General features: G+C 38.9%; 1 protein-coding gene across 1 annotated transcript in view; it reads right to left on the bottom strand.

The window, feature by feature from the left end:
• Positions 1-508: 508 nt before the first annotated feature.
• MOS1 (modifier of snc1) overlaps positions 509-22,366 on the bottom strand; it is a 54,550-nt gene continuing 32,692 nt past the window's right edge. Inside the window, exons 5-9 of the mRNA XM_089450054.1 lie at positions 7,396-7,789; positions 7,085-7,178; positions 6,736-6,822; positions 4,643-6,582; positions 509-4,549 (exon numbers count right to left, since the gene is read on the bottom strand). Of these exons, the coding sequence (XP_089306180.1) occupies positions 1,238-4,549; positions 4,643-6,582; positions 6,736-6,822; positions 7,085-7,178; positions 7,396-7,789 (5,827 nt within the window). The 3' untranslated portion in view covers positions 509-1,237. The remainder of the gene's footprint in view (positions 4,550-4,642; positions 6,583-6,735; positions 6,823-7,084; positions 7,179-7,395; positions 7,790-22,366) is intronic.

Here is a 22,366-nt window from a genome sequence, read left to right on the forward strand (position 1 = left end):
AAATGAAGTACAACCAATCTAACTAAAATCAAATTATAAAACTTCTATTTAAATTTCCGGGCACAGTTCAACATTCAACTCTTATTTAGAATTGTAGATTAATCAAGGACCTGCGGAGCACAATCACTCAGACAGTCAACTCCCTGCACTTGCACCATGACTAAAAAGCGCTGCATTCCATGATACTAGCTGATTCTTTCGACAGAAAAGACAGTTCTAGCAAAAAACTAAATCACCTAGTAGAATTTCCGGTTTTATACATGTTTAACATAAAACTGGTTTGTACTTCATAGCATATTTAAACCTCCAGTACAAAATACATAAACATTTGCACGTGGAAAAAAAATTGAGCAGATGGATTCAAATTATGAACTGCCATGCACGAGGCAACTATAAGATTGATTATGGCACAAATACAGAATAAGAAACTGAAACATCAAATTGAAGACTGGCAAAAGTGAAAGTGATATGAATTGAAGACCACATCAAGATGAATGCCAGTACCAAATGAAAAAAATAATTCATGTCAGAACTTGTAATCACTAATGAACCTTTCCATTCACCAAAGTCAAATGACTTTCTGCATGTTAGTCTATGTATTTCTCTGATATACTGCTTGATATTTGCAATACTGATACGAATCCAGGCAACTGCCACGATATCTCTGTATCAGGATGAAGAGCATGGTCACAGTAACTAATGCATATTGCATGCCTCCAATGTGTGATGAGGTTTCACCACCAACAAACAAATACAAAAACTTTACACTATTCTTCCTCTGATGATAAAACACCAGAAATAACACCAATAAATCATTCTGGATGAGCAGCTTCAGAGAAGACAACAAATACAACTTGAATTTTGTAGTACATTCTGACACAGCATTCATGTCCCTCTCAGATTAGCAATATCAACAACTTCACTTAAAGGAGCCAATATCCATTTGCCCTCACATCTTCACTGAAAGAAGCCAATTTCATTTAGCCTAACTTGTTAACTCTTAACAAAAGCTGTACAACACACAAAATTCACTAACCCAACCACCAAATAAACATAGCTTGGGGGTACTATTCTGAGCCAGAAATGCCAGTCAGCAATATGTTTCAGAATACTCCTAAAAGCTATTCATAAAATCATCATGGAAGGTTTAACAGAGATAAAAACAAATTAGCAGGACAATTTTTGGATTGAAATAAAACAAGAAACTGGTAAGAATGCATTCTCAGACAACATCAACCTAACCAGCTACTTGATGTGGGATTGCACCTCCTGTGGCATCAACTACTAAACGCTGGTTAGATAGACGTTCAATTTTACTTTCTGATTCATTTCTTTTTGCAACAAAGGCCCCTCCACCATTTCTTCCACCAGAGCGACCCCGTCTCTCACTATTGTGATCTCTATCACGATACTGATGATTGCTTCTGTGGTCGCCAGTCCAGGAAGAGCCACTGCGTGAGGCAGTGGTATGCCTTATCTCGTGTTTTTCATTATCACCAGACACCGAACCAGCCTTTGGTTGATAAAACTCCTGAGGTTTTTGATTTGAGAATGGCTGAGAATGTCCCTGTGGATTCTGTCTCTTTGGAATCTCTATTGGCGCTTGCTGATTGTTCATATCTTGTCTCTCATGTCGTCCAGCTCCAGGAGACGACTCTGAAGCTCTTGGTATGGTAGTACCCTGCTGTTTACGGCTCTGGACAACAGTGGCTCGGGGGTGTTCATGACTGTCTGTTCTCCTTGTATTACTTGCACCATAGTTGGCCGCAGTTTGTTGCCAGTGGCCCTGTCCTGAGGATACTCGGTGCTGCTGATACGATGAAGAATTTGAGGCTTGCTTAGGTTGTTCTCTCTCAATTGCTTGTTTTTCTACATTAGTTGGCTTCGATTGTTGCTGATACTTATTATCAGTCTCTGAATTAACAACATTATGACTTGGACCTTGATTCTTCTGTTCAAACTGATGTGGAGAAACATGTAGTTGCTGGGAAGAATGGTTCTGCACATGCTGCTGCTTTGCTGGTAAAGACAGTCCTTCCTGCTGATGAGCATCACCCTTTGCATTTGATGGCATCTGTTGGGCAGACTGTCTTTGAAAGCCTCCATATTCCTCAAGGGAACCTATCTTGATCTGCCCGATCTCTATTTGACCTACAGAAATAGATTGTGAAAGGTGCTCTTTATTATCAGATAGTCCCTGCTGCTTAGGAGTCCACGAGCCAGAGGACCTTGGCCGCTGATGAGGTAAAATTTGGTCACTGGGGTGGGTTTTCTCAAGTTCTTCATTTTTTCCTTCCACTTTACTGAACTGATGGTTCCCTTCCGTGTGCACTGGCCGAAATGAGTACTTGTTTGGTTTTGATCGAGATCTGCTCGCCTGATAGAAGCGCTCATGCATATTTTGTTCCCTTTTAGAAGCCAGCTGAGAGTCATCTACTTTTAAAATATTACCTGTCTGCAAATGTGGCAAAGTTGCAGACTGTTTATTCTGAACTGTTTCTGAATGAACATCCTCTTGTTTGTTCACTTTTACAGCAGTGACCTTTGGCAACTGTTCCAGATATCTTGTTTTATGCATGTCTGGATGCTCTGATTTAGGTTGGTTTCCAATCCCTTCTGACTTGAGATCCTGAGTTTCAACATGAGACACTATAGTTTTGGCAACTGTGACCTCATTTACTTGCAAGGATGCAGCACTATGAACTTCAACACTCTCCTGAACATGAGAAGCTTTATGACTTTTACTAATTTCACTTGAATTTCTCTGACGCCAAGAAACAGTTTGTTTTGCATGTTTGTTTCCTACTAGATGTCCTTTATTTTCACCAACAGACGAGTGTTGTTGACGTGTCTCAGCAATACCTGCATTTTTAGCTGTCCCTTGTTGACTATATGATTGATCAGTTTGAACTTGAGTCGATACCGATGAAGCTGCATGCTGGTGGTAATTCTCATGAATCTGTGCTTGCTCTTTGGCAACAGGTTTTGGGACATATCGCTCCATTTCAGCCCTTCTATTTTTCACAGGGTTTTGTACCACCACCTCATTACTGCCTCCAGAAGGTTGTACTTCGACACCAGTTTGCTCCAATTTCTGCTTATCAGTGCTCATAACATTTGGACTCACAACACGCACTGGTGTCCACACCATACCTTCATTTCCCTGGGATTTTTCAGATGTTCTCAAATCCTGTGATCCTCTATATGACCTCTTTGAAAACTGGGACTTAAAATGAGGTATTCTTCCAGCAGGTGCATCATCTTTTGACTGCAATGCTCCCTGGCCTCCCGAAGTATCATGGACTACATTGACATCATTCCCACCAGCTCCTACAGAAGTAAATTCAGATTTTCCATTCTGCATATCAACATCATTATTTACTTCTTTGATGGAATTACTAATTACATTTTCTACTCCATGTTTTGAATCCCCACCAATGCTATTTGTCTGTGTAGACATACTGATATCATGTTCTGATGACCCTACAGAACTGACATTTATGCCCTGCTTATCAGTCTTATGTTTGCTTTTTACATTTCTGTTATTTTTCTTCTTGCGGACTACAGAAGCACCATCATTACCACTGGCAGCAATTGGAATGCTTAATGGCATACTTGTTTCAAACATAGAACTACCTGACATGTGGAGCCCATCATTTTCAGTAACCAACTCCACAGAATTTCCACTGCTTGGCACTACAGGCTGCCCAGTTTTCTCCAGTGTTGATGGCTGAAAGCTCAAAGATTTTTCATCTGCAACATATTGCTGCTTTGTCTTTGGACGAATGCGAGTTTGCTTTGGAAATCCGGACTGATGGTGTTGATCCACATTCCTAGAGAAATCTGACTCTGGTACAGGTACAACTGTTTGCAAAGTTTCGGTTCTCCGAGTCAAAGTACTGGGTAAAACTTTCATATCTTGCATTATAATCACAGGAGCTTCATTCAGAGCAGTAGTGTCAGAAATTCCTCTCTCTTTCACATGGCCCTTCTGTTCATTCATCTTCATATGATGATTTAGGTCTTCTTTGCTCACATTGTTCGTCCTTAGAAAACTTTCTTGTTTTCCCTTTTCATATTTCGCAACATTGATAGGGATATCACAAACATCATTCTTTCCAAAGTTCCTTTCAGCTGCAGCCACATCTGAAACTTGAATGGCATCACTATCAGAATGGGTGTCCCACTCTTTAAGAAGACCATTTTTCTCCCTGAGATTTGATCGACTTCTTTCATCTTCATTGGTAATACAGTTACCATCAGCAAAGCTACCGCCAAGAATATTTTCTCTCTTGCCAGGAGCAATATGTAATAATTCTGAATTTTTATTTTGACTGACAATGACCTGCTCTTGCTGCATAGCTTCAGATGCTACTGGCCCACTAGATATGGTTTCACCTCTAGGATTTCCCCCCTCCTGAGATGTTGCAGCCCTTTTGTTCAACTCTTCCAATTTTGCAAGAGCTTTTGCCTTCTGCTCTTTTAATCTCTCCTCTTCTTTTTGTCGCTGCTTTAAACGTTGTGCAGCACTTTCCTTCATCCTTGCACGCTGCAACAGACAAATTCAGAAAACAATGAAATCTGAGACCAAGATTAGTTATAGCCATATTTAAAACACATCATAAAGGTATAAAAGGTGCACCTGGGCCTCATAATCATGTGAGCCATGAGATTGTTGAGTGTGAGACTCCCCTGCTGATTTATTATCCACACTCTCTGAACCATGTGTACCACTACCTGGCATAGAAGCAACAACCTGCCTACTAGCATGAGAACTAGTTGTAATGTTAACCTTCATTTCTTTGACTGTTGGCTCTGTGGTAGGTACTTTCCTTCGCCATTCATTGTCACCTTCATGTACTTTAAACCTTGCTCTCATTGTCTGGCCTTCTCTCTCTAATGACTCTGATGTTCCTTTGCCTCCTTGAGCACTTTGTACTTTCTCCACGTCTCCTTCAGTATCCAGCACATCACCTGCTGGATGATTATCACTGCGCTTAAGTAAATGAACTTTATCCCTCACCCTAAGAGTTTCACATGGGGCATTATTTGACCCTGTTGCACTTGATAAACCACCTTCTAGTTTAACAAACGTGTTTAGTCCAGAAGATCTCTCAGATGAGGATGCTGAAACAATGGACACTCTTTTATGCCCATCTATAGTACCTTGTTGATCAAGTGCTTTGGGTGATGTCATGAGTGCCTGTGCCCTTTCAACTATGCGATGGTTCCTGCCTGCAGTATCTACTTTATTAGTAGATTCCCCAGTGTCTACAAAGTGTATCTCCTCTTCATAGACCTTATCATCATCAAACCTGGAAACAGTTTTCTTTTCTTTGGATGTGATACCAACTTCCCATTCATTTTCCTGTCCAACAAAAAATTGATCCTCCAAAACTGTAACCTTCTGTGTGTCAACTTCAACAAACTTATTTTTCTTTCTTTGATTTAGATTGCTAATGGCTGAAGAATTACATGAATCAACATCATCTTTGATTTGAACCTGAATACTCTTATTATCACCTGATCTTGGCTCATGAACAAATCTTGAAATATTGGTCTTCTCATGATTATTTTCTATGTCTGAATTGTTGCTATCCGCAAATCCTCGTCTTGAAATGTTGTCATCAAAAACAGGCTTTGAAAAGTCCATCGGCTCATCACTGCTAATAGCTCCCCAATCACAATGACCACTAGGTGCTCCTCGTGGATTACTGCCCTCCTGTCTATTAGTCGAAGCTGCAGAATTTATCCCCATATTTGAATCCTGAGAAAAGAACATATGATTGTTGCCACCTGAATTATCCATGTCTTTTGGAGCCCAAAAATCCATTTGCTTTGGATGAGCTTTATCTGTCACGTCAGAAGCAACCCTATTATAACTGGAAGGATCAGTATGTTCTCTTGACAAAGTACGATGAAAAGAAACTGGGCGAGAGCCAGATCCTGGTCCACCACGTCGGAATCTAGGTCCATCAAGATGACGGCCCTGATTTTGAGGATATCCACCATGCAAACTAGGACCACCCATTCTTACCATTGCCATCTCTCTCTCATCAATAGCACTACCATAGTGAGGGCCTGTAACCCCTGGAGGGCCATAGTAACCATCATAAGGCAATTGATTAGAATACATGCCATGCGTATGAGATAGACCAGGATGACCAGGTACCATAGGTTGTGCCACATGTGGTCTGTACATTTCCCCAGGTCTGCTGTATCCACCAGGTCCAGGTTGCCCTTGAGCAAAGGGTAAAGGTCCATATTCAAAAGGAGGACGCATGTAACCAGGTGAATTGAATGGAAACCTGCCATGTCCAGTAGGAGGACCATATGGACCAACTGGTGGGCCACCCCTGTGCCACTCATCTTCTGAAAGATTTGAGGTCATTGAGGCTGTATGCCCATCATCGCAATGCCAAGAATCAGAACTAACAAATGGTTGCCTGTTCAAACCTTCTCTCTGTGGTTGACCTTCATCTGATCTTGGAATTTCCCGAGGATACGAAGCACTCTCTCTTTTCCAGGTTTCTGCAGTTCCTCTATCCTGGCCCATTGGAGTACTACCCGTGGACACATCATCTGAAGAACAACAGCAAATGAGAGCTTCAGGACGAAAGCTTGAAAACAATTTATGAATAAACTTGCTCAGCTAAAATGAAAAACTGAACTGTGCAAGTAAGATCCGTCCTCCCAAGGCCCTTAAAAATCATTAAGAAATGTTAGGATCCTCACCAGACCAATCAGGTGGAGAAACACACGGCCTGTCCTTCAGTGCCAAGACTTCAGAACTTGGCATTGACCGTATGGTAGAAGCATTTCCTGCAATCCCACATTCCAAGTATAGTGTAAATTGACTTGCAACAGAAGAAGGAAAAACCTCAACTTGTCACTGCAGCACACTGAATACAAGATGGGTAAATCAATGCATAAGCCTTTATCATCATCCTCTGGTTTTACCTTCATGATTTCAGTGCACTTTTCTGCAAACATGCATTAGTAGCGGATTGGCTTTAAGGATAATAGGGACCAACGACGAATTTAAAATAAAGAACAAAAAAAATCAGGAATATAGAGAACACACCTTGCTGTGGTCGCAAATTCGGATTCTTATCAGACCCAAGAATTGGAAAATCACCGGATGTCAGAGTGAAATGAGAAGGATGATGATTGTCTCCCTGTCATAAGAAAATCAACAATCAAGTAGACTTAGGGAAACCATGTCCATCTTCATGGAGAATTTCTTGATAATTTACAGATATTTCATAATATAAATCAAATGCCATACACCTGATAACATAGGAGAAGCACATCGAATGCGAGAAGAGAATGCAACATAAGAAACAAAACAGCTTAATACAAACTGGATGCTTTTAAAAACTCAATTAGTATTACCAGCTTGTGTGCAATTCCAGATCCACCCCATGGACCACCAGATTCAACTGAAGAATCAGCAAAACGGGACAGTTGTGAACTGCATGTTCGTGATTCTGCACTACAAGGACGATTTACTGTAAATTGTGAATGGGCCAATCCCACTGCCCCCGAGGCAGATAATGGTCGACTTGATGCAGAACCCCATGCATTTGGAGTAACAGGTTCATGGGATTGGTCACTGCCAGCAGTTGATGGGCGGGTGCCACTTCCTCCAGATGAAGGACGAGCAGTGCTCACACTCGAACGGCCCCATGCTCCAGCACTAGCAGGAGGCGATGAAGAAAATGTAGCAGATCCCCAAGCACTTCCAGACGTAGGTGGTGACCGACCAGTGCGCCAGCCCAAAGTACCCCTGCAATAATATATTTCAGAATGTATCAACATTTTGGTTTTTCATGTATGTTAAAGTTGAAACATAAGTAAATATCAAGGAGATCACAATAATACCAACCGAATTAATTTTTACACTAGAATGATCTACATAAAGGTGACGTGGAATAGTCTTTGTATTGACGGATTTTGATCTCTGCACTCCTAGCTAACAAAAACATAACATGCATTCATTCTGTCTCCCTCTCTGTCAGACACACCCCTTCCTCAAAAGGAAATTCCACTAGAGGTTACATTTAATGCTAGTGACCTACTGTTGATATTAACGCTAGTAATTATACTGTCAAGTTGAATCCAACAGTATCTACCTACCACAAAAACAGTGTATGCATCATGAAAGTTACTCGAGAATAGTAGAAGTTGTTACTACTAAGCATCTCTCTCTCATATACCTGTGTATGTATCTTTTCTAAAATCTACTATGGTATCAGAGCAATACCAGCCTGGAAGCTGGAACTGGAGATGAAGTGTGGCATTGAAGGGATCTTTCTTTGTAGGGAATGGAATAATCAAGGCCATGTTTAACTACTTTTATAGAGTTACAAGAACCCGGTGAATATACTACTTTGACAAATGTTGCACACACTGCACACAAGCGAAAGAAACATTCCAAAATGCAGATGCTAAGGAAGAGAGTTGATGCTAAGGAAGACGACACTGCGAGCCACGTGACAGAATGTAGCCAAGTACTCCAGGCCACACAGAATCAGTTATTTTTGCAATCAAACTGCATACTCCTGAGGACAGTAAAATCTGCCCATATAGACAAGACCTGCATCTTGAAGATACCTATGGTGCCAGAGTTCAATCAGACAGTCATCACCATACAACAGTATTCAGATTTTGCATGTATTTTTCAGTGCCCAACAGTCCATATTCAACAAAAATATGCAGCTCATAAAGAAATGCCTGCAGTCAAAACTACACCACATGGATGTTGGACCTGATGCAAATTGAAAGACACCTTGACCAGAATAAATCCTAAATCACACAAGCATTCAGATGATACCACCACAATAAATGGTCATTGAAGCAAGGATGTACTTTTCTGTTGTGTATTTGGCTCTAAAAATGCAAATATCTACAACAGTTTCTTTTGAAAAGACAAAATGGACAGGCATGTATGAAATATGACACATGGTTAAAATGGGAAAGTACAAGGGGAATGCGATGACGTTGAAATGGACATCACTTGCAACAAAAAATTTAAATGGCTGATTGGCTGTTGCAAAGGTAACCTCTTCAGCATACCCTCAGTCAGGAGGGTCACTAGAAGCGATTGCTCAATACAGATGGATATCAAGGTGAATTCTACCTCCAACATGAGTGTGACAACAGCATGCCACACGAATGGTATGTTTCTCAATATCTAGAAGGAAAAAGATAGATAAGAGTGATGGCAACCTAATGATGCACCGATCCTTGATTCCAGACACAACATGTATCCATGGGATTTCCTCAAGAACAAGAGAGCATCACAGCTGGTTACCATGATGTCTCAGTGGATAGAGGTATACATATATGAGAACTTCATACATTTTTTAATAAGGTTGCCATCATCTTGTCATCTTTGTGAATGTCTAAGGTCTTCGTAAAAGTTGAATTTGTATCAAAGTGGGTCTTAATAACGTGTTGGAGTAAGAAGATATATGAGAACTTCATACATTTTGGAAGTAATAAAAAAAAGGTTGCCATCATCTTGTCATCTTTCTGATTGTTCAGTCGTGGTCTTTGTAAAAGTTGAATTTGTATCAAAGTGGGTCATCATAATGTGTTAGGGTAAGAACACTACAATGTATGTAAGTGTATAATAAAGCTCACATTTAATGTTAGTGACCTGATGTTAATGTTAATGTTAGTAATTGCATAGGCGGCCTGCGTCTGGTAGTCTCTACCATGTAATTACCACACAAAAAATAAGTTAGTAGCAATTTGAAATTACCTCAAAAGGGGAAATGATATGGTTTCAGAAAATGGTACAAGTTTCAAAAACACCAATTTCAAAATTTTAGGAAACAAGGAAATGAAAAGTATCATGTATGTTTATGTAGAATTAGAAACACCAAACATGGAAAAGCTATAAACATTTTTTAGGTTTATGAAAAATTGGAAACAGTATTATCTAGAGAAATTTCTTTAATAATCTGCCTTGCAAAAATATGTATAATTTTAGTAAATTATTAGATATACGCTCGTATATATACAAATTTAGATATACAGTCCTAAATCCTCAAAGAGGAGGATGAGCTGCTCTTAATTCCATAAGAAGGGTCACGATTTCAAAAACTTTCTTCGCCCTCGAAAGATTGAAAAAGAACATCCAGCAAACAGTTGGCAACCACGCCCTCTTTGAATAAAGGATAGGTAATTATACACTTAACTATGCACTCTACTTTATGGTCTTCCACCTCCTCATAAGAACGGATTCTGTAGCAACTAGGCATATGATTGTTCCTGGTATTGTTGTTATTAATAGTGGTAAGTATGGAAGTGTTTTCCATGTTCGAAAAGCAGGACAAAATTATCTATTTTAGTGCATCACAACAAAAAGTTGGAATTTTGGTTGACAGATGGGTGGTTAAAGACATAAAATTCAAAGTTATTGCTTCCAGATATTGTGTTGAATCCAAAAGAATGTACAAGATTGGGAAAGTCTTCTTCAGCCAAAGAATCAAATACATTTATCGCAATGGTGGCCAATGTAAATGATGACAGTGAGCTACGAAATTTCTGTCTTGATCACATTCTTGGTTTCTCTGAGTCTTCCTCATTAAATCTAAGGATAAAGAATACTAATCCTTATACTTGTTATGAAAAATTGCATGGGCAGACACCCTCTATCTCACACTTCCGTATCTTTGGAAAAAGTGCCTGATTCCACCCATCTCATCAAAAGTGATATATATCCATAGTTTTAAAAACCGGAACCGGTCAAATTGAGACTGGTCAGGTCTAAATGAACCGGTTTTTAAAAAACACATTTTTAAAAAAACTATTTTTAAGATTTAAAACCATGATTCCAAACCAATAGACGCAAAATATGCAAAGTTTGCTCTTATATATACCATGTAAAGGTGAATATATCAAAATGGCACCAAGTGCAATACATATCAACAACAAAATATATAATCAATGAGGCTCTAGATGGCCTCTAGAGTGCAAAAACAAAGCCTACAAACTATGGGGCCACTGGCCTACTACAAGTCTACATATATGATAATAGTGATCAGCTTTATCACTTGAAACTTCTCATGAGTCATCACGATCAAACTCAGTTGGTTGAGTCTCAACTCCCAAACTTTGCAACTGCTTGAGACACAAATTTCTCTATTGGTTCAGTGACTCGAGTCTCAAACTTTTGAAGGTATTCTACCTAATATGCCCTATTACTTCCTTTGGTGCTCCGCATGGCTTTACGTGGCCTCCTATTCCAGCAAAGTGTTGCTTGAACCTGTTAATACCCCCTCCTTCAATAGATTTTTGGCAATATTTGCAGATCATTTTGCCATCAATCATATCACAATGAGCCCATGCAATATCCTTGGCTTTTGGAGGCATGATGACTACTACTTAGCTCAAACTCTTTGTTGTTCCACTACTCCAGCCAAAACTCAACACTCTCCAAGCTCCCAATCAAACTCACAAAAACTCCAAATGAGATGTGTGAGGCAAATGAGGGGGGTGTGATCCTTTTAAAGACATGGAGAAAGTGTTTTTGGAGGGAAACAACCCTTATTTTCCCTACAAAAAACCCTAGAAGCTCCTAAATTGCGCTGCGTGGGTCCTCCGCAGCCTTGGCAACTAACAGGCTGGTTATGTCCTAAACCGGTCGATTAGCACTGATTTTCGTGGTTTCTAGGCTAAGTGAGGGATCATTTTTGGCAATATTTGCGGATCATTTTGCCATCAATCATATCACAATGAGCCCATGCAATATCCTTGGCTTTTGGCGGCATGATGACTACTACTTAGCTCAAACTCTTTGTTGTTCCACTACTCCAGCCAAAACTCAACACTCTCCAAGCTCACAATCAAACTCACAAAAACTCCAAATGAGATGTGTGAGGCAAATGAGGGGGGTGTGATCCTTTTAAAGGCATGGAGAAGGTGTTTTTGGAGGGAAACAACCCTTATTTTCCCTACAAAACACCCTAGAAGCTCCTAAATTGCGTTGCGTGGGTCCTCCGCAGCCTTGGCAACTAACAGGCTGGTTCTGTCCTAAACCGGTTGATTAGCACCGATTTTCGTGGTTTCTAGGCTAAGTGAGGGATCAAACCCGATTTTTCTGCCTATTTGACTCTATCAGCGAATGAACCGGTCAGTTTGACTGGTTATCAGTTCAAACCGGCTAGTTTTAAAACACTGGATATATCACTTGTCCATTATATTCCTAGGCTACATTGGGGCTTCTCATTGTATCATCTCTTGAACTCACTTCTCATCAGGTGACTTGACATCATGACGTTATCTTTGACAAACCTTTTTCTCATGGTTGATCGAGATCTTTCCCACCACTTCTTCACTTCTTACTAGAGACTATTCCAATGGTGCTTCTCAACATGTATCCCTAGATCATTGCTCTTCTCGATCTAATGTTGGTTCACCTATATGTACTCCTCCATGTAGATCATCTACAATTATGAGACACTCTACCACAACCTCTTCTTCACTTAGTTCCCCATACTCCTCCAAGTACTTCATCTACATTAGTGGGAGTCAGGACACTACTATGACCACTTCTTCATTCAATCTCCCCTCTCTATTTGATGTATTCTCCCTATGCTCCATCTTCAAATGATGGTTACTACCACCCTAGATGTGCAACCTATCAATGCTTCTCCATCCAATGATGTTCAAATCAGTGATGGTAGTTTTCATTGTGATGCACAATTTTTCGATGGCAATGACGATGGTGATTATTTTCCACTTCATATTCCCATCTCTACCTAAGTAGGTTAGTGCTAATATCATCGACACTATTAATGTTCTTGTAGGTCCTTCCACTCAATAGTTAGAGTCACCCCACCTGTGGCCCTTATTTCAAGGGCCTTCTTCTTCATAACAAATACCAATTTGTTCCACTAAAGACTCTTTGTAGCACAATCAATCTAATCAGAATCGAACTGGTTCCGACAAAATCGGCCAATTTCAATACCGAACCGATTTGATGACTAGTTTCGTCAGTCCACAAGGCCCACGGATGCACGGCCTAGGCAATAAAAAAATTGTTTTTTTCTAATAATTAATCCTCATTTCTAACCTAATCTAGCCCCCCGCCCCCTAAAGTTATTTAAACACCACCACCACATCTATTTCACTCACACTATTCATTAGAGTCTCTTACAATGCTTGAGCTGAGTTCGGCGAAGAGAATTCAGAGTTTTTTGCAGGCTTGTTTTGAGGGAGATTTTTTGTAGATTTGAAGAGATGATTAGAGTCTTGAAGAGCTATTGGGTTGAAAGATTTTCGAGCTATGTCTAAGATTTTTTTTCTAGAGATATTTGGGTTTTCTTCAGTGGTTTTTGGAGCTGGTGGAAGAATTTTTATTTTTTGTGTGTGGATACCACATCGCTAATTTCAAAGGATTTTGCGGCTAATTTTCTTCAAAAAAATATGAGGGTAAATCAAGGAAAATTTTGCCATTTTTGTGTTACATTTTTCTCCAAAAATTATGAGAGAAATTCAAGGTATTTTTTTCAACCATTAATATTCTATTTTTCTACAAAATTCTATTTTTTCCTAAAAATTTAAAACCCTTGTGTCTTTATACAGAATTTAGATTTTTTTATTGGAAAAAAATTATGCTCGTTATTTTCTTCTATTTTCTTCTCAACAAATATTGAAATTTGCAGGGTTATTTTGAGGGATTTCATTGGCAAATTCCTGAAGAAGATTTTGGAGTTGAATCCGTTGATTGAATAGTTTATTTTTAGATTGATTGAAGCTTCTTCTCTTCTCAAAATTTACAGATCTTCTCCAGGTATTTCATTGCCTCTACTCTTTTATTTTTCTCTTCAGTTTTCTATGCAGATCTTTCATTTCTTCCTCATGAACCCCCAAAAACAAAAATGATCCAGCTTGTGTTCACTGCCATTTAAATGAACAAGAGATAAAAGTCTGCAACTATTGTGAGAAAAAAGTTAAGGGTGGGGGAATCCATAGAATTAAAGAACACCTAGCACATTGGAGAGGGCAAGTAAAACCTTCTGAAAATATTTTTGATGATCTTAAAGCAGAGATGCAAAGTTTAATTAAAGCCTACAACGAAGAAAAGGTGAAAAACAAAATAATTAAAATAGATATAAGCAAAAGTCAAGAGGATGATGCATTGCTTAATGACCTTGATTTTGAAGAATATGTGCCCAATTTTGAATATTCCTCTAGTTTCCCTGCTAGAGTTGGAGAGGGTAGTTCAAGTGCTTTTAACTTGAAAAGGATAGCAGCCCATAGAGGCATTGACTCATTTGTGCCCCAAACCACCCCTGTTTCTCAACCAACCCTTGATGAATGGAAAAAGATAGAGGAGGAGGTTGCACATGAATGCATTGCAAGATGGTGTTAAGATGTAGACATACCTTTTAATGCTACTAATTACGCATATTATCAGTCTATGATAGATGTTATAGCTTCATGTGGAGCAGGCTTCAAAGGCCCTAACTTTCATGATATCAAGGGGGCACTTTTACAAAATAAGGTTCAAAGAATAAAAGAGTGCCTTACAGAGTTCAAGCAATCATGGACCAAAACAATATGCACAATTATGTCTGATGGATGGACTGATGGTAGATTTCGCACCATACTAAATTTCTTAATTGCTTGTCCAAAAGATACTATGTTTCTCAAATATGTTGATGCATCTGATCAGGTGAAGGATGCACAATTGCTATTTCGTCTTTTGGATGAAGTGGTTATGGAACTAGGAGTTGAAAATGTTGTACAAGTTATCACAGATAATGCCTCTATCTATGTTGCAGCGGGAAAGATGTTGGACGAAAAACAACCCACCATTTGGTGGTCTCCATGTGTAATCCATTGTTTAGACCTCATGCTTGAGGATATTGGCAAAATTGAGTGGGTGAAGAAGTGTGTGGAAGATGCAAAATCCATAACCAAGTACATCTACACCCACTCGTGTGTTTTGAACCTTATGAGAAAGCACATGGGGGGTAAAGAGCTTGTTCGATCAACCATCACATGATTTGCAACCAACTTCCTTTCGTTGCAATCCCTTGTTCAACAAAAATCAAACTTAAGGAAGATGTTTTCAAATGATGAATGGAATTCATCTCAATGGAGCAAAAAGGCTGAAGGGAAACAAATGGTTGACCAAGTATTTGACAAAAGGTTTTGGTCAAAGGCAAAGGAGATTGTATTGTTTAGTGGGCCTCTTGTTAGAGTTTTGCAGATGGTGGATAGAGACAAACCTACCATGGTGTTTGTTTATGAGGCCATGGATTAGGCCAAGGAACAAATAAAGGCAGCATATGGGGATAAAGGACAAAAATAGATTCCTCTATGGAGAATCATTGATGAAAGATGGAACAAACAACTCCATAGACCTTTACATGCAGTCGGCTACTACTTAAATCCAAGGTATGTAATCTTGGATTCTCATTGCTTATAAGCTACACGTTTTAACTTTTAACTTTTAGTTTTGTTGACTTGATTAATATGTTTTTGTTTTCTTAATTTTGAAGGTACCATTACACTACAAATTTTAAGGTTGATGGGGAGGTTTTAGGGGAGTTTGTATAAATGCATTGGGCGCATGGTCCCAGATTCTAAGACTCAAGATCAAATTCATAACAAGCTCTTGAATTTCAGTGAGAGTATTGGTACCTTTGGAATTTCTATGGCTATAAGAAATAGAACAAAGAGTCCCCCAGGTAAGAACTATAAAAATTTGCAAAGTCTTATATTAATAATTTACTTTCAATTTCATTTGTTAATACTTTTTTTAATTCCACCCTTTTTGCAGCCTATTGGTGGGGCAACAATTTGGTAGTGAATGCCCTCAATTGCAAAAATTTGCAATTCGAATTTTGAGCCAAACATGTAGTGCTTCAAGGTGTGAGCAGAATTGGAGTGTGTTTGAGCGTATACATACTAAGAAGAGGAACCGTTTGGAGCAAAAGCGGTTGAATGACATGGTTTTTGTTCAGAACAACTTTAGGCTGAAGCGCAACCAATTGCTGAATAAAACCCCTGAATCAAGTAACATTGTCTTGGTTGACTTTGATCCAACATCAAAATGGGTTGTTGAGAGTCAAGCACCAGCATTTGACAATGAAGACCTTTCCTAGTTGGACTTGGACCCACCTCCACAGGATACAGAGGCAGATATATCAAAAGCACTAGTAGTAGCTTTAGGGCCAGGGAATCGAGCCATAATCCCATTGCTGACTTGGATACTACCCATTCTTCAAATAAGAATGAGGAGGATGATCAAGAATTGGAAGATGATTATGGTGATGATTGATGATTTGATCATTGATTTGAAGTAGTTGTAGCTTGTAGTATTGTAGGTTGTAGTATAATACTATGATCTATCATGTTATTTTGGACTATAAAGGCCTTTTAGAGCTTGCTTCTTGATCTTTGTAACACTTTTGGTTCATCAATGTTTTGCACTAAGTGCTATTTTGGTTATATGCACTATTACTTGCTATATGAATGAGAACTTTTGCATATGTGTACAAATGGTTTGGATTCATATGGATGCACATGAATATATCTGTTTTTCTTTAAAATATGAATATTTTACGTGTTTTTAGTAAACCGGTTTTTTCCCGGTTTTTTTGTTCCAGTCTGGTTCCCGGTCCACAAGGTTTTTCAGTTCAATGACCGGTTCAGTTTCGATAACATTGAGCACAATTAATCCCAATGAATATCATGAGCGTCTTATCCAAAAGCAATATTGCTTTTGAAAACCCTCGTCTCATCACACTAAAGGAGGATATTTTGATGATCTAATGTGACAATTTATGAATGTGTTGCCTTCTTTATAGCCATGTGCCAACCAAATAATCTTCACTTGACACAAGCCAAAATCTTATTTGGGGTGTTGAGGGCCTTACTAGGTCTGCTTTTTAATACCTAACCCATTTATAACACTATTGTATTTTATCTATTTTTTACTAGGTCATCCAAGACACCCTGCCAAGGTTAGCACCCTAAACGTTAATGGAGGTTTAGCAATATATACACCATTTTCCTCATTTGTAAGTCAGCCACTAAAAATATTATTTGATAAAGGGCCTACGGCAATCTTGTTGGTGTGATTAGCATCGGAAGGTCTTCTACAACTGCTTGGTGTCTTAGCATGTGGAAGGTCTTCTACAATTGCTTGGTGTCTTAGTCAATTAATTATTGTGGACTATTGGGTTATTTTCTAAGGATAAATAATTTAATTATTTAAGTGACCCCGAAATAATCTCAACCGCTGATCTTCAAGATGTTTCTAGAAGGAATCTTCACAATGTTTCTAGAAGGAAGATTCAAGTTGTTTCTAGAGAGGAAATTGGGGTTTGGGATTTGGACTCAATGAAGATTATAAATGGAGGCTAGCGATGGAGGTGAAGACACAATGAATCACACAAGCATGTGAACTAGTCATCACAAGAGAGTGATTCTCTCTACAGTGCAAGTGAATCAATGACGAGTGGGTAGGACGAGAAGTGCGAGTGGGTTTGAGTGAATCTAGGAGGGCCAAGTTGGAGGAGACTGCAGGGCAGTAATTCCAAAGCTTTACAACCAACTTGCTATGGAGCAAAATTGATATCTAGAGTCTTAGCTGGCAATCTTGTTGAGGAAGATATAGTAAGAACCCATAACCCTCACAAAGGATCTAGCATTTGCAACAGAATATTATAAAGCAAACCCATTGAGAGATTACTTCCTTCTGTGGTATTCATGATAGCTGCTTGCTTAGCTCTAGGATGAATATTGTCCTTACCCCACTTTATGATAACCCTGCATAGGATCCACCATCATACGAATCTATGAATACCCCGCAAGGGATCCAGCAAGAAAAATGAACCATTTAAACTAGATAAGACTTAGAGACTACTCGATTAAATCTTTAGATACAGGTTCCCAGGGAAATTCCAAGCCCCATTTCCCGGAAAGATCCCAATTAATGGCCATTCTGATGCAAAACATAATAGTATTAAGGCACAATTCAAACACAGTTGGCACAAAGGACAATCCTGGAAAAGCAAGTACTAAGTAGACGCATCTTGCTGCAAATTGAATGCGGTTGGAAAGTAGAGAGATATGATTAAAGGACATGCAGTTTTCTAGTTTCTGCAGACCATCAATATAGGCCAAATTCCAAAAGAGTAAGCTTAGAAACAAAAAAGATTGAATTTAAACAAAGGGATGTACCTGTCGACCAGTTGAAGATGCTTTTAATCAGGTCAAAGGGATGTACCCGTGCAATGATGAGCATGATTTGATCTCTAAAATCATGGAATTGGGCAGAATGGGGGAGGAAGATCAAGGAAAGGGAACCTGACCTTCATTATGTAGTTGAACACTGAATACAGGAAATGTGATAAGCAGAAGGGATAGAATAGATGTATTGATTTACTTGTTTTTTATTGATTTACTTTGGGTTTTTTTCTGTGTTAAAACAAATGTTATTGGAGCAGGACGATTTGGAGTAGTCCACTCCCCACATGGTCCAGACAGGTTGGCTGGTTCTGTCACTCAGACCATTTTGGACCAGTTCCAATTGGGATCAGCCCTAATCTATCGAGTTCCTACCTGGTTTTCTGGCCAGTTCCAGTCTAACCCCCTGTCAATTGCAGTTTTGATAGAGCACTGGGTTTGAGCCTTCCACCCATTTTAGAAGTCTTCTGTCAGTTTTAGGAGGTACAAATGAGACTTATGGTAGACTTCTGATCATTATAAACAGATATTTTTTGCAGGGGAGCTCATTTTCCATCGCTGTTTTCAGATCCCTCGTCATGTGCCCAGTTTTCAGCATGTAATTTGTTCTTTTGAGATTTATACAATTGTTTGCAAAGTGCAGTGTTTCCCTCTTCTTGCTTAATTTTCCTTGGATTTTAAAATGATTTGGACCCATTTAGGCAATATGATGAACTGAAGGAGAACTGTAGCTTTGTCTAAAGGGGAACTTAAGGATTAGTTATTTAATGTACAACTTTGCAAGAATTCCATGAGGTCGGAGTCAGGAGCTAACCAACCCCAAAAATCATGCTAAGAGCTCATTATTAATGAAATGAACAAGGAGGATAAAGAAGCTTTGTGGCTTGACCTTGCAGCCAAAGGAGTAGCTAGTAGCTTGAGAACCACAGGGAAATCTGGGACAAGGAGAAATAGAAGGGACTCCACACGCTCACATTCAAGGACTTCGCATTTCTTTAACCTCACAACCGCCCATCAATTCAAAAGTTATACAACAGGCAAAAGCAGATAAGGTGGCAGATGTTTCCTATAGCAGAACATACCACTTGACATTGCCAAGAACAATCCATTCCAGTAAGTAATGTTTGATGTTGTCGGTGGTGGTGGTGGTGGTGGTGGTGATGTTGGTCCAAAATATGAAGGCCGTACTTATGATGAGTTGAAGAGGCCAATCCCTCACAATGAAAAGATTGATATCACTATGAGATTGGAGGTCCTTAGAAAATCATGGAAAGGATGTACCAGAGCAATCAAAGGAACAAGAGGAGATTGAGAAGTGTCAGGCTTCAGCCTCAATACCTACACAGACTGAGACACTTAACAGAAGGAATTTGAGATTCTTAAAAAATCATGGAAAAGGATATCCCAGAGCAATCAAAGGAACAAGAGGAGACTGAGAGGTGTCAGCTGTCAGCCTCAGTACCTACACAGACTGCGACACTCCGGCTGTAGGAACTTCCTATCCTAGAGAACAACTTGCACTAACTTTCACAATATTTCCCAAATATTTCCAATATCACAACTTTATGATCCCACTGATAAATTGTCGATAATGGAAAATTGCAAAACTGGTATAGACTATAGGTGGAGATTCCAAAAATACTTTCCACTAAAAGAAATATAAATAAAAAATGGAAAAAGGAAAATGTTACATCAAATCTAAAAGAAAAATTAGAATGTACCCACACATTCAATATAAGTTGAGACATACTAATCTACAAGAAATAAAGGCCCGTGATAAACGTAAATTTGTCTCGTTATTTATCTTTAGCAAAAAAGGATGTTGAAGAAGACATAATAAAACCACAAGCAAGTATAAGTTTATAACAAAGATCAACCAACTTTCTGTCAAACAGAGCCATTACAGATAGACTGAATCATGAGATAAAGCATGAATTTGCGATAAAGAAAAAGTCAATCCCTGAAATTAATCATAAATCTGGCATTAATTACAAGAATTAACAATAAATTGAGAATGTACGAATTTGTCATGAAAAAAAGTCAATCTTGAAATTAATGCCAGATTAACAATGATTAACAATGAACAATGAACCGAGAAGGATAAAAAGGTATGTCACAAGAAAGAACATGAAAAGTTAATTTCAGAACTGATCATAAATATGGAATTTATTACATGATTAACAATGAACTTAAAAGGAAGTGGTGGCAGGCAAGGATGGACGGGTTATCTTTAACCCCAGAGGACAGTCAGTCTATACTTTCTCATGGAGTCTTGGTATCATCTCCAACAATCTCTCAGTTGCCTGCGCTCTTTTGCAGGGTCAGAATAACGCCAAATCCTTAAACAACCAAAATATTATAGTAATTGGGGATTATAAGATCATTATCAATTTTCTGATTCAGGGACATACTCTATCTGATGTCAAACTTGCTTTTGTGATTGCTGAGATAAAGCAACTTCACTTCACATTTTCAAAACTCAGCTTCTTCCATGTTTTGAGAGAAAACAATAAAGAAGTGGATCACTATGTGAACCTTGCCACCATGAAAAGCAAGGGTACCTTAGCCCTTCATATGGGTAATTATCAACCTATACATTGAACCTTAAATGTCATGTCAAACACTAAGCAAATAATTTGGTACATCACCCAGACTGTGGGCTGCAGCCTATTTTGAACAAACGGGGCACAATGAGACTATCCAAAATCTCTAGCACATGAACCCTCTATGACACATAAACTAGAATGGTAGAAGACCATTTAAGGTAACTGATGTGGAATTTCTATGCCTCGGAATCTACATTCTTTTAGCAGTGGTTTCAGTAGCTCTTGGTTTAGCTCGTTTTTGAGATTTTCAGTGGGGAACCCTGGTTCTCTCCTTTAGCCTCTGGGCATCCTCCTTCACCTTTTCAGGAGTTTAAGGAGAACCTCCTTTGGTTTTCAAGGACAACAATCTTCAGCTAACAAGCAGAGTTTGGCTCAGGCATCCATGCTGTTTGATCAGTGGCTTCAGTTTCGGCCTTTGGCATTCTGGCATGTTCCCTATCCATTTGGGAATCATCCTCATGAGTCTCACGTCTGGCTGCCTACTCTCTGTCTGCATTTTGTAGTATGTCAGCATGATCCAAAGTCTTTGTTATACATGTATTGAATATTCTGGTTTGGTGGATGCCCTGTTTCAATTTGGGTCACTCCAGTGCACCTCCATCTCTAAGATGGGCCCTAAAGCAGCACAAGGATAGCCTGGATAAATCATAAACATGACAGCTCAGTTCATTCACTTCAGGATAAACTGATGGATCAGGGATCTATTCCTGGATCCTATGAGGAAGTCATTATACATATCCTGCTACAGCAAAAGAACATTTCAGCTCTTGAAGCACATTTTCTAGAATTTACACCTACCAGTTTGAAAGGCTCGTGAAGTATCTATAGCATATCCACACCCCCAGCTATATGCTGGACTGCACTGTCTTTTTGGTTTGTAAACTGAAGAACAGCACTTACCTTGATATACCTTTTTCCTGTGAGCTCTGCTGCAGCCTTTATTAATACAAATCCTCCAGTTATGGTTTTAAAAAAACAATGGAACTGATAAGGATAAAGAAGTATGTCATGAGAAAGATCATAAAACAGAAATCAAGAGTAAGAATATGAACTAAAATACAGTAGTTCATAAAACACCAAATATAAAACAATAATCAGAATCTTATTTGAATTATTTTTCTTACTCAGGAAGAATCTCCGTATTTGAGTTCTAGCCCGAAGTTGTACAATGTACTGAAAAAGAGAAGGGAAGTATATACCATAAGAAAGCTTCAAAGACAAGATAAGATTCGATAAATACAATTTCATTGATGTCCAACAAATGGCCACAGAAGTAGATCAGTGGGACTAGAAGGTACAAGTAGTTGAAATACAATGCAGGAGTGCATAAGCAACTCCTAGGTCAATACTGAAAGCAAAATGATTTAAAACTAAGTGTGTATCAAAGAGCTTTAAACCATCATTCTAGAAAAAGGGCATAAGATATTGTAACTACAGCGATACAATAAGAATGCTAGCAGCCAGATATTTTGGTTCTCATTGTGCGTGCGAGAAAGACAGACACAGACAGAGAGAGAGAGAGAGAGTATGTGTGTCTCTGT

Source organism: Pinus tabuliformis, chromosome X, assembly GCF_031772625.1.
Source record: "Pinus tabuliformis cultivar Carrire ecotype Pingquan chromosome X, CPIR1, whole genome shotgun sequence".
Taxonomy (NCBI): domain Eukaryota; kingdom Viridiplantae; phylum Streptophyta; class Pinopsida; order Pinales; family Pinaceae; genus Pinus; species Pinus tabuliformis.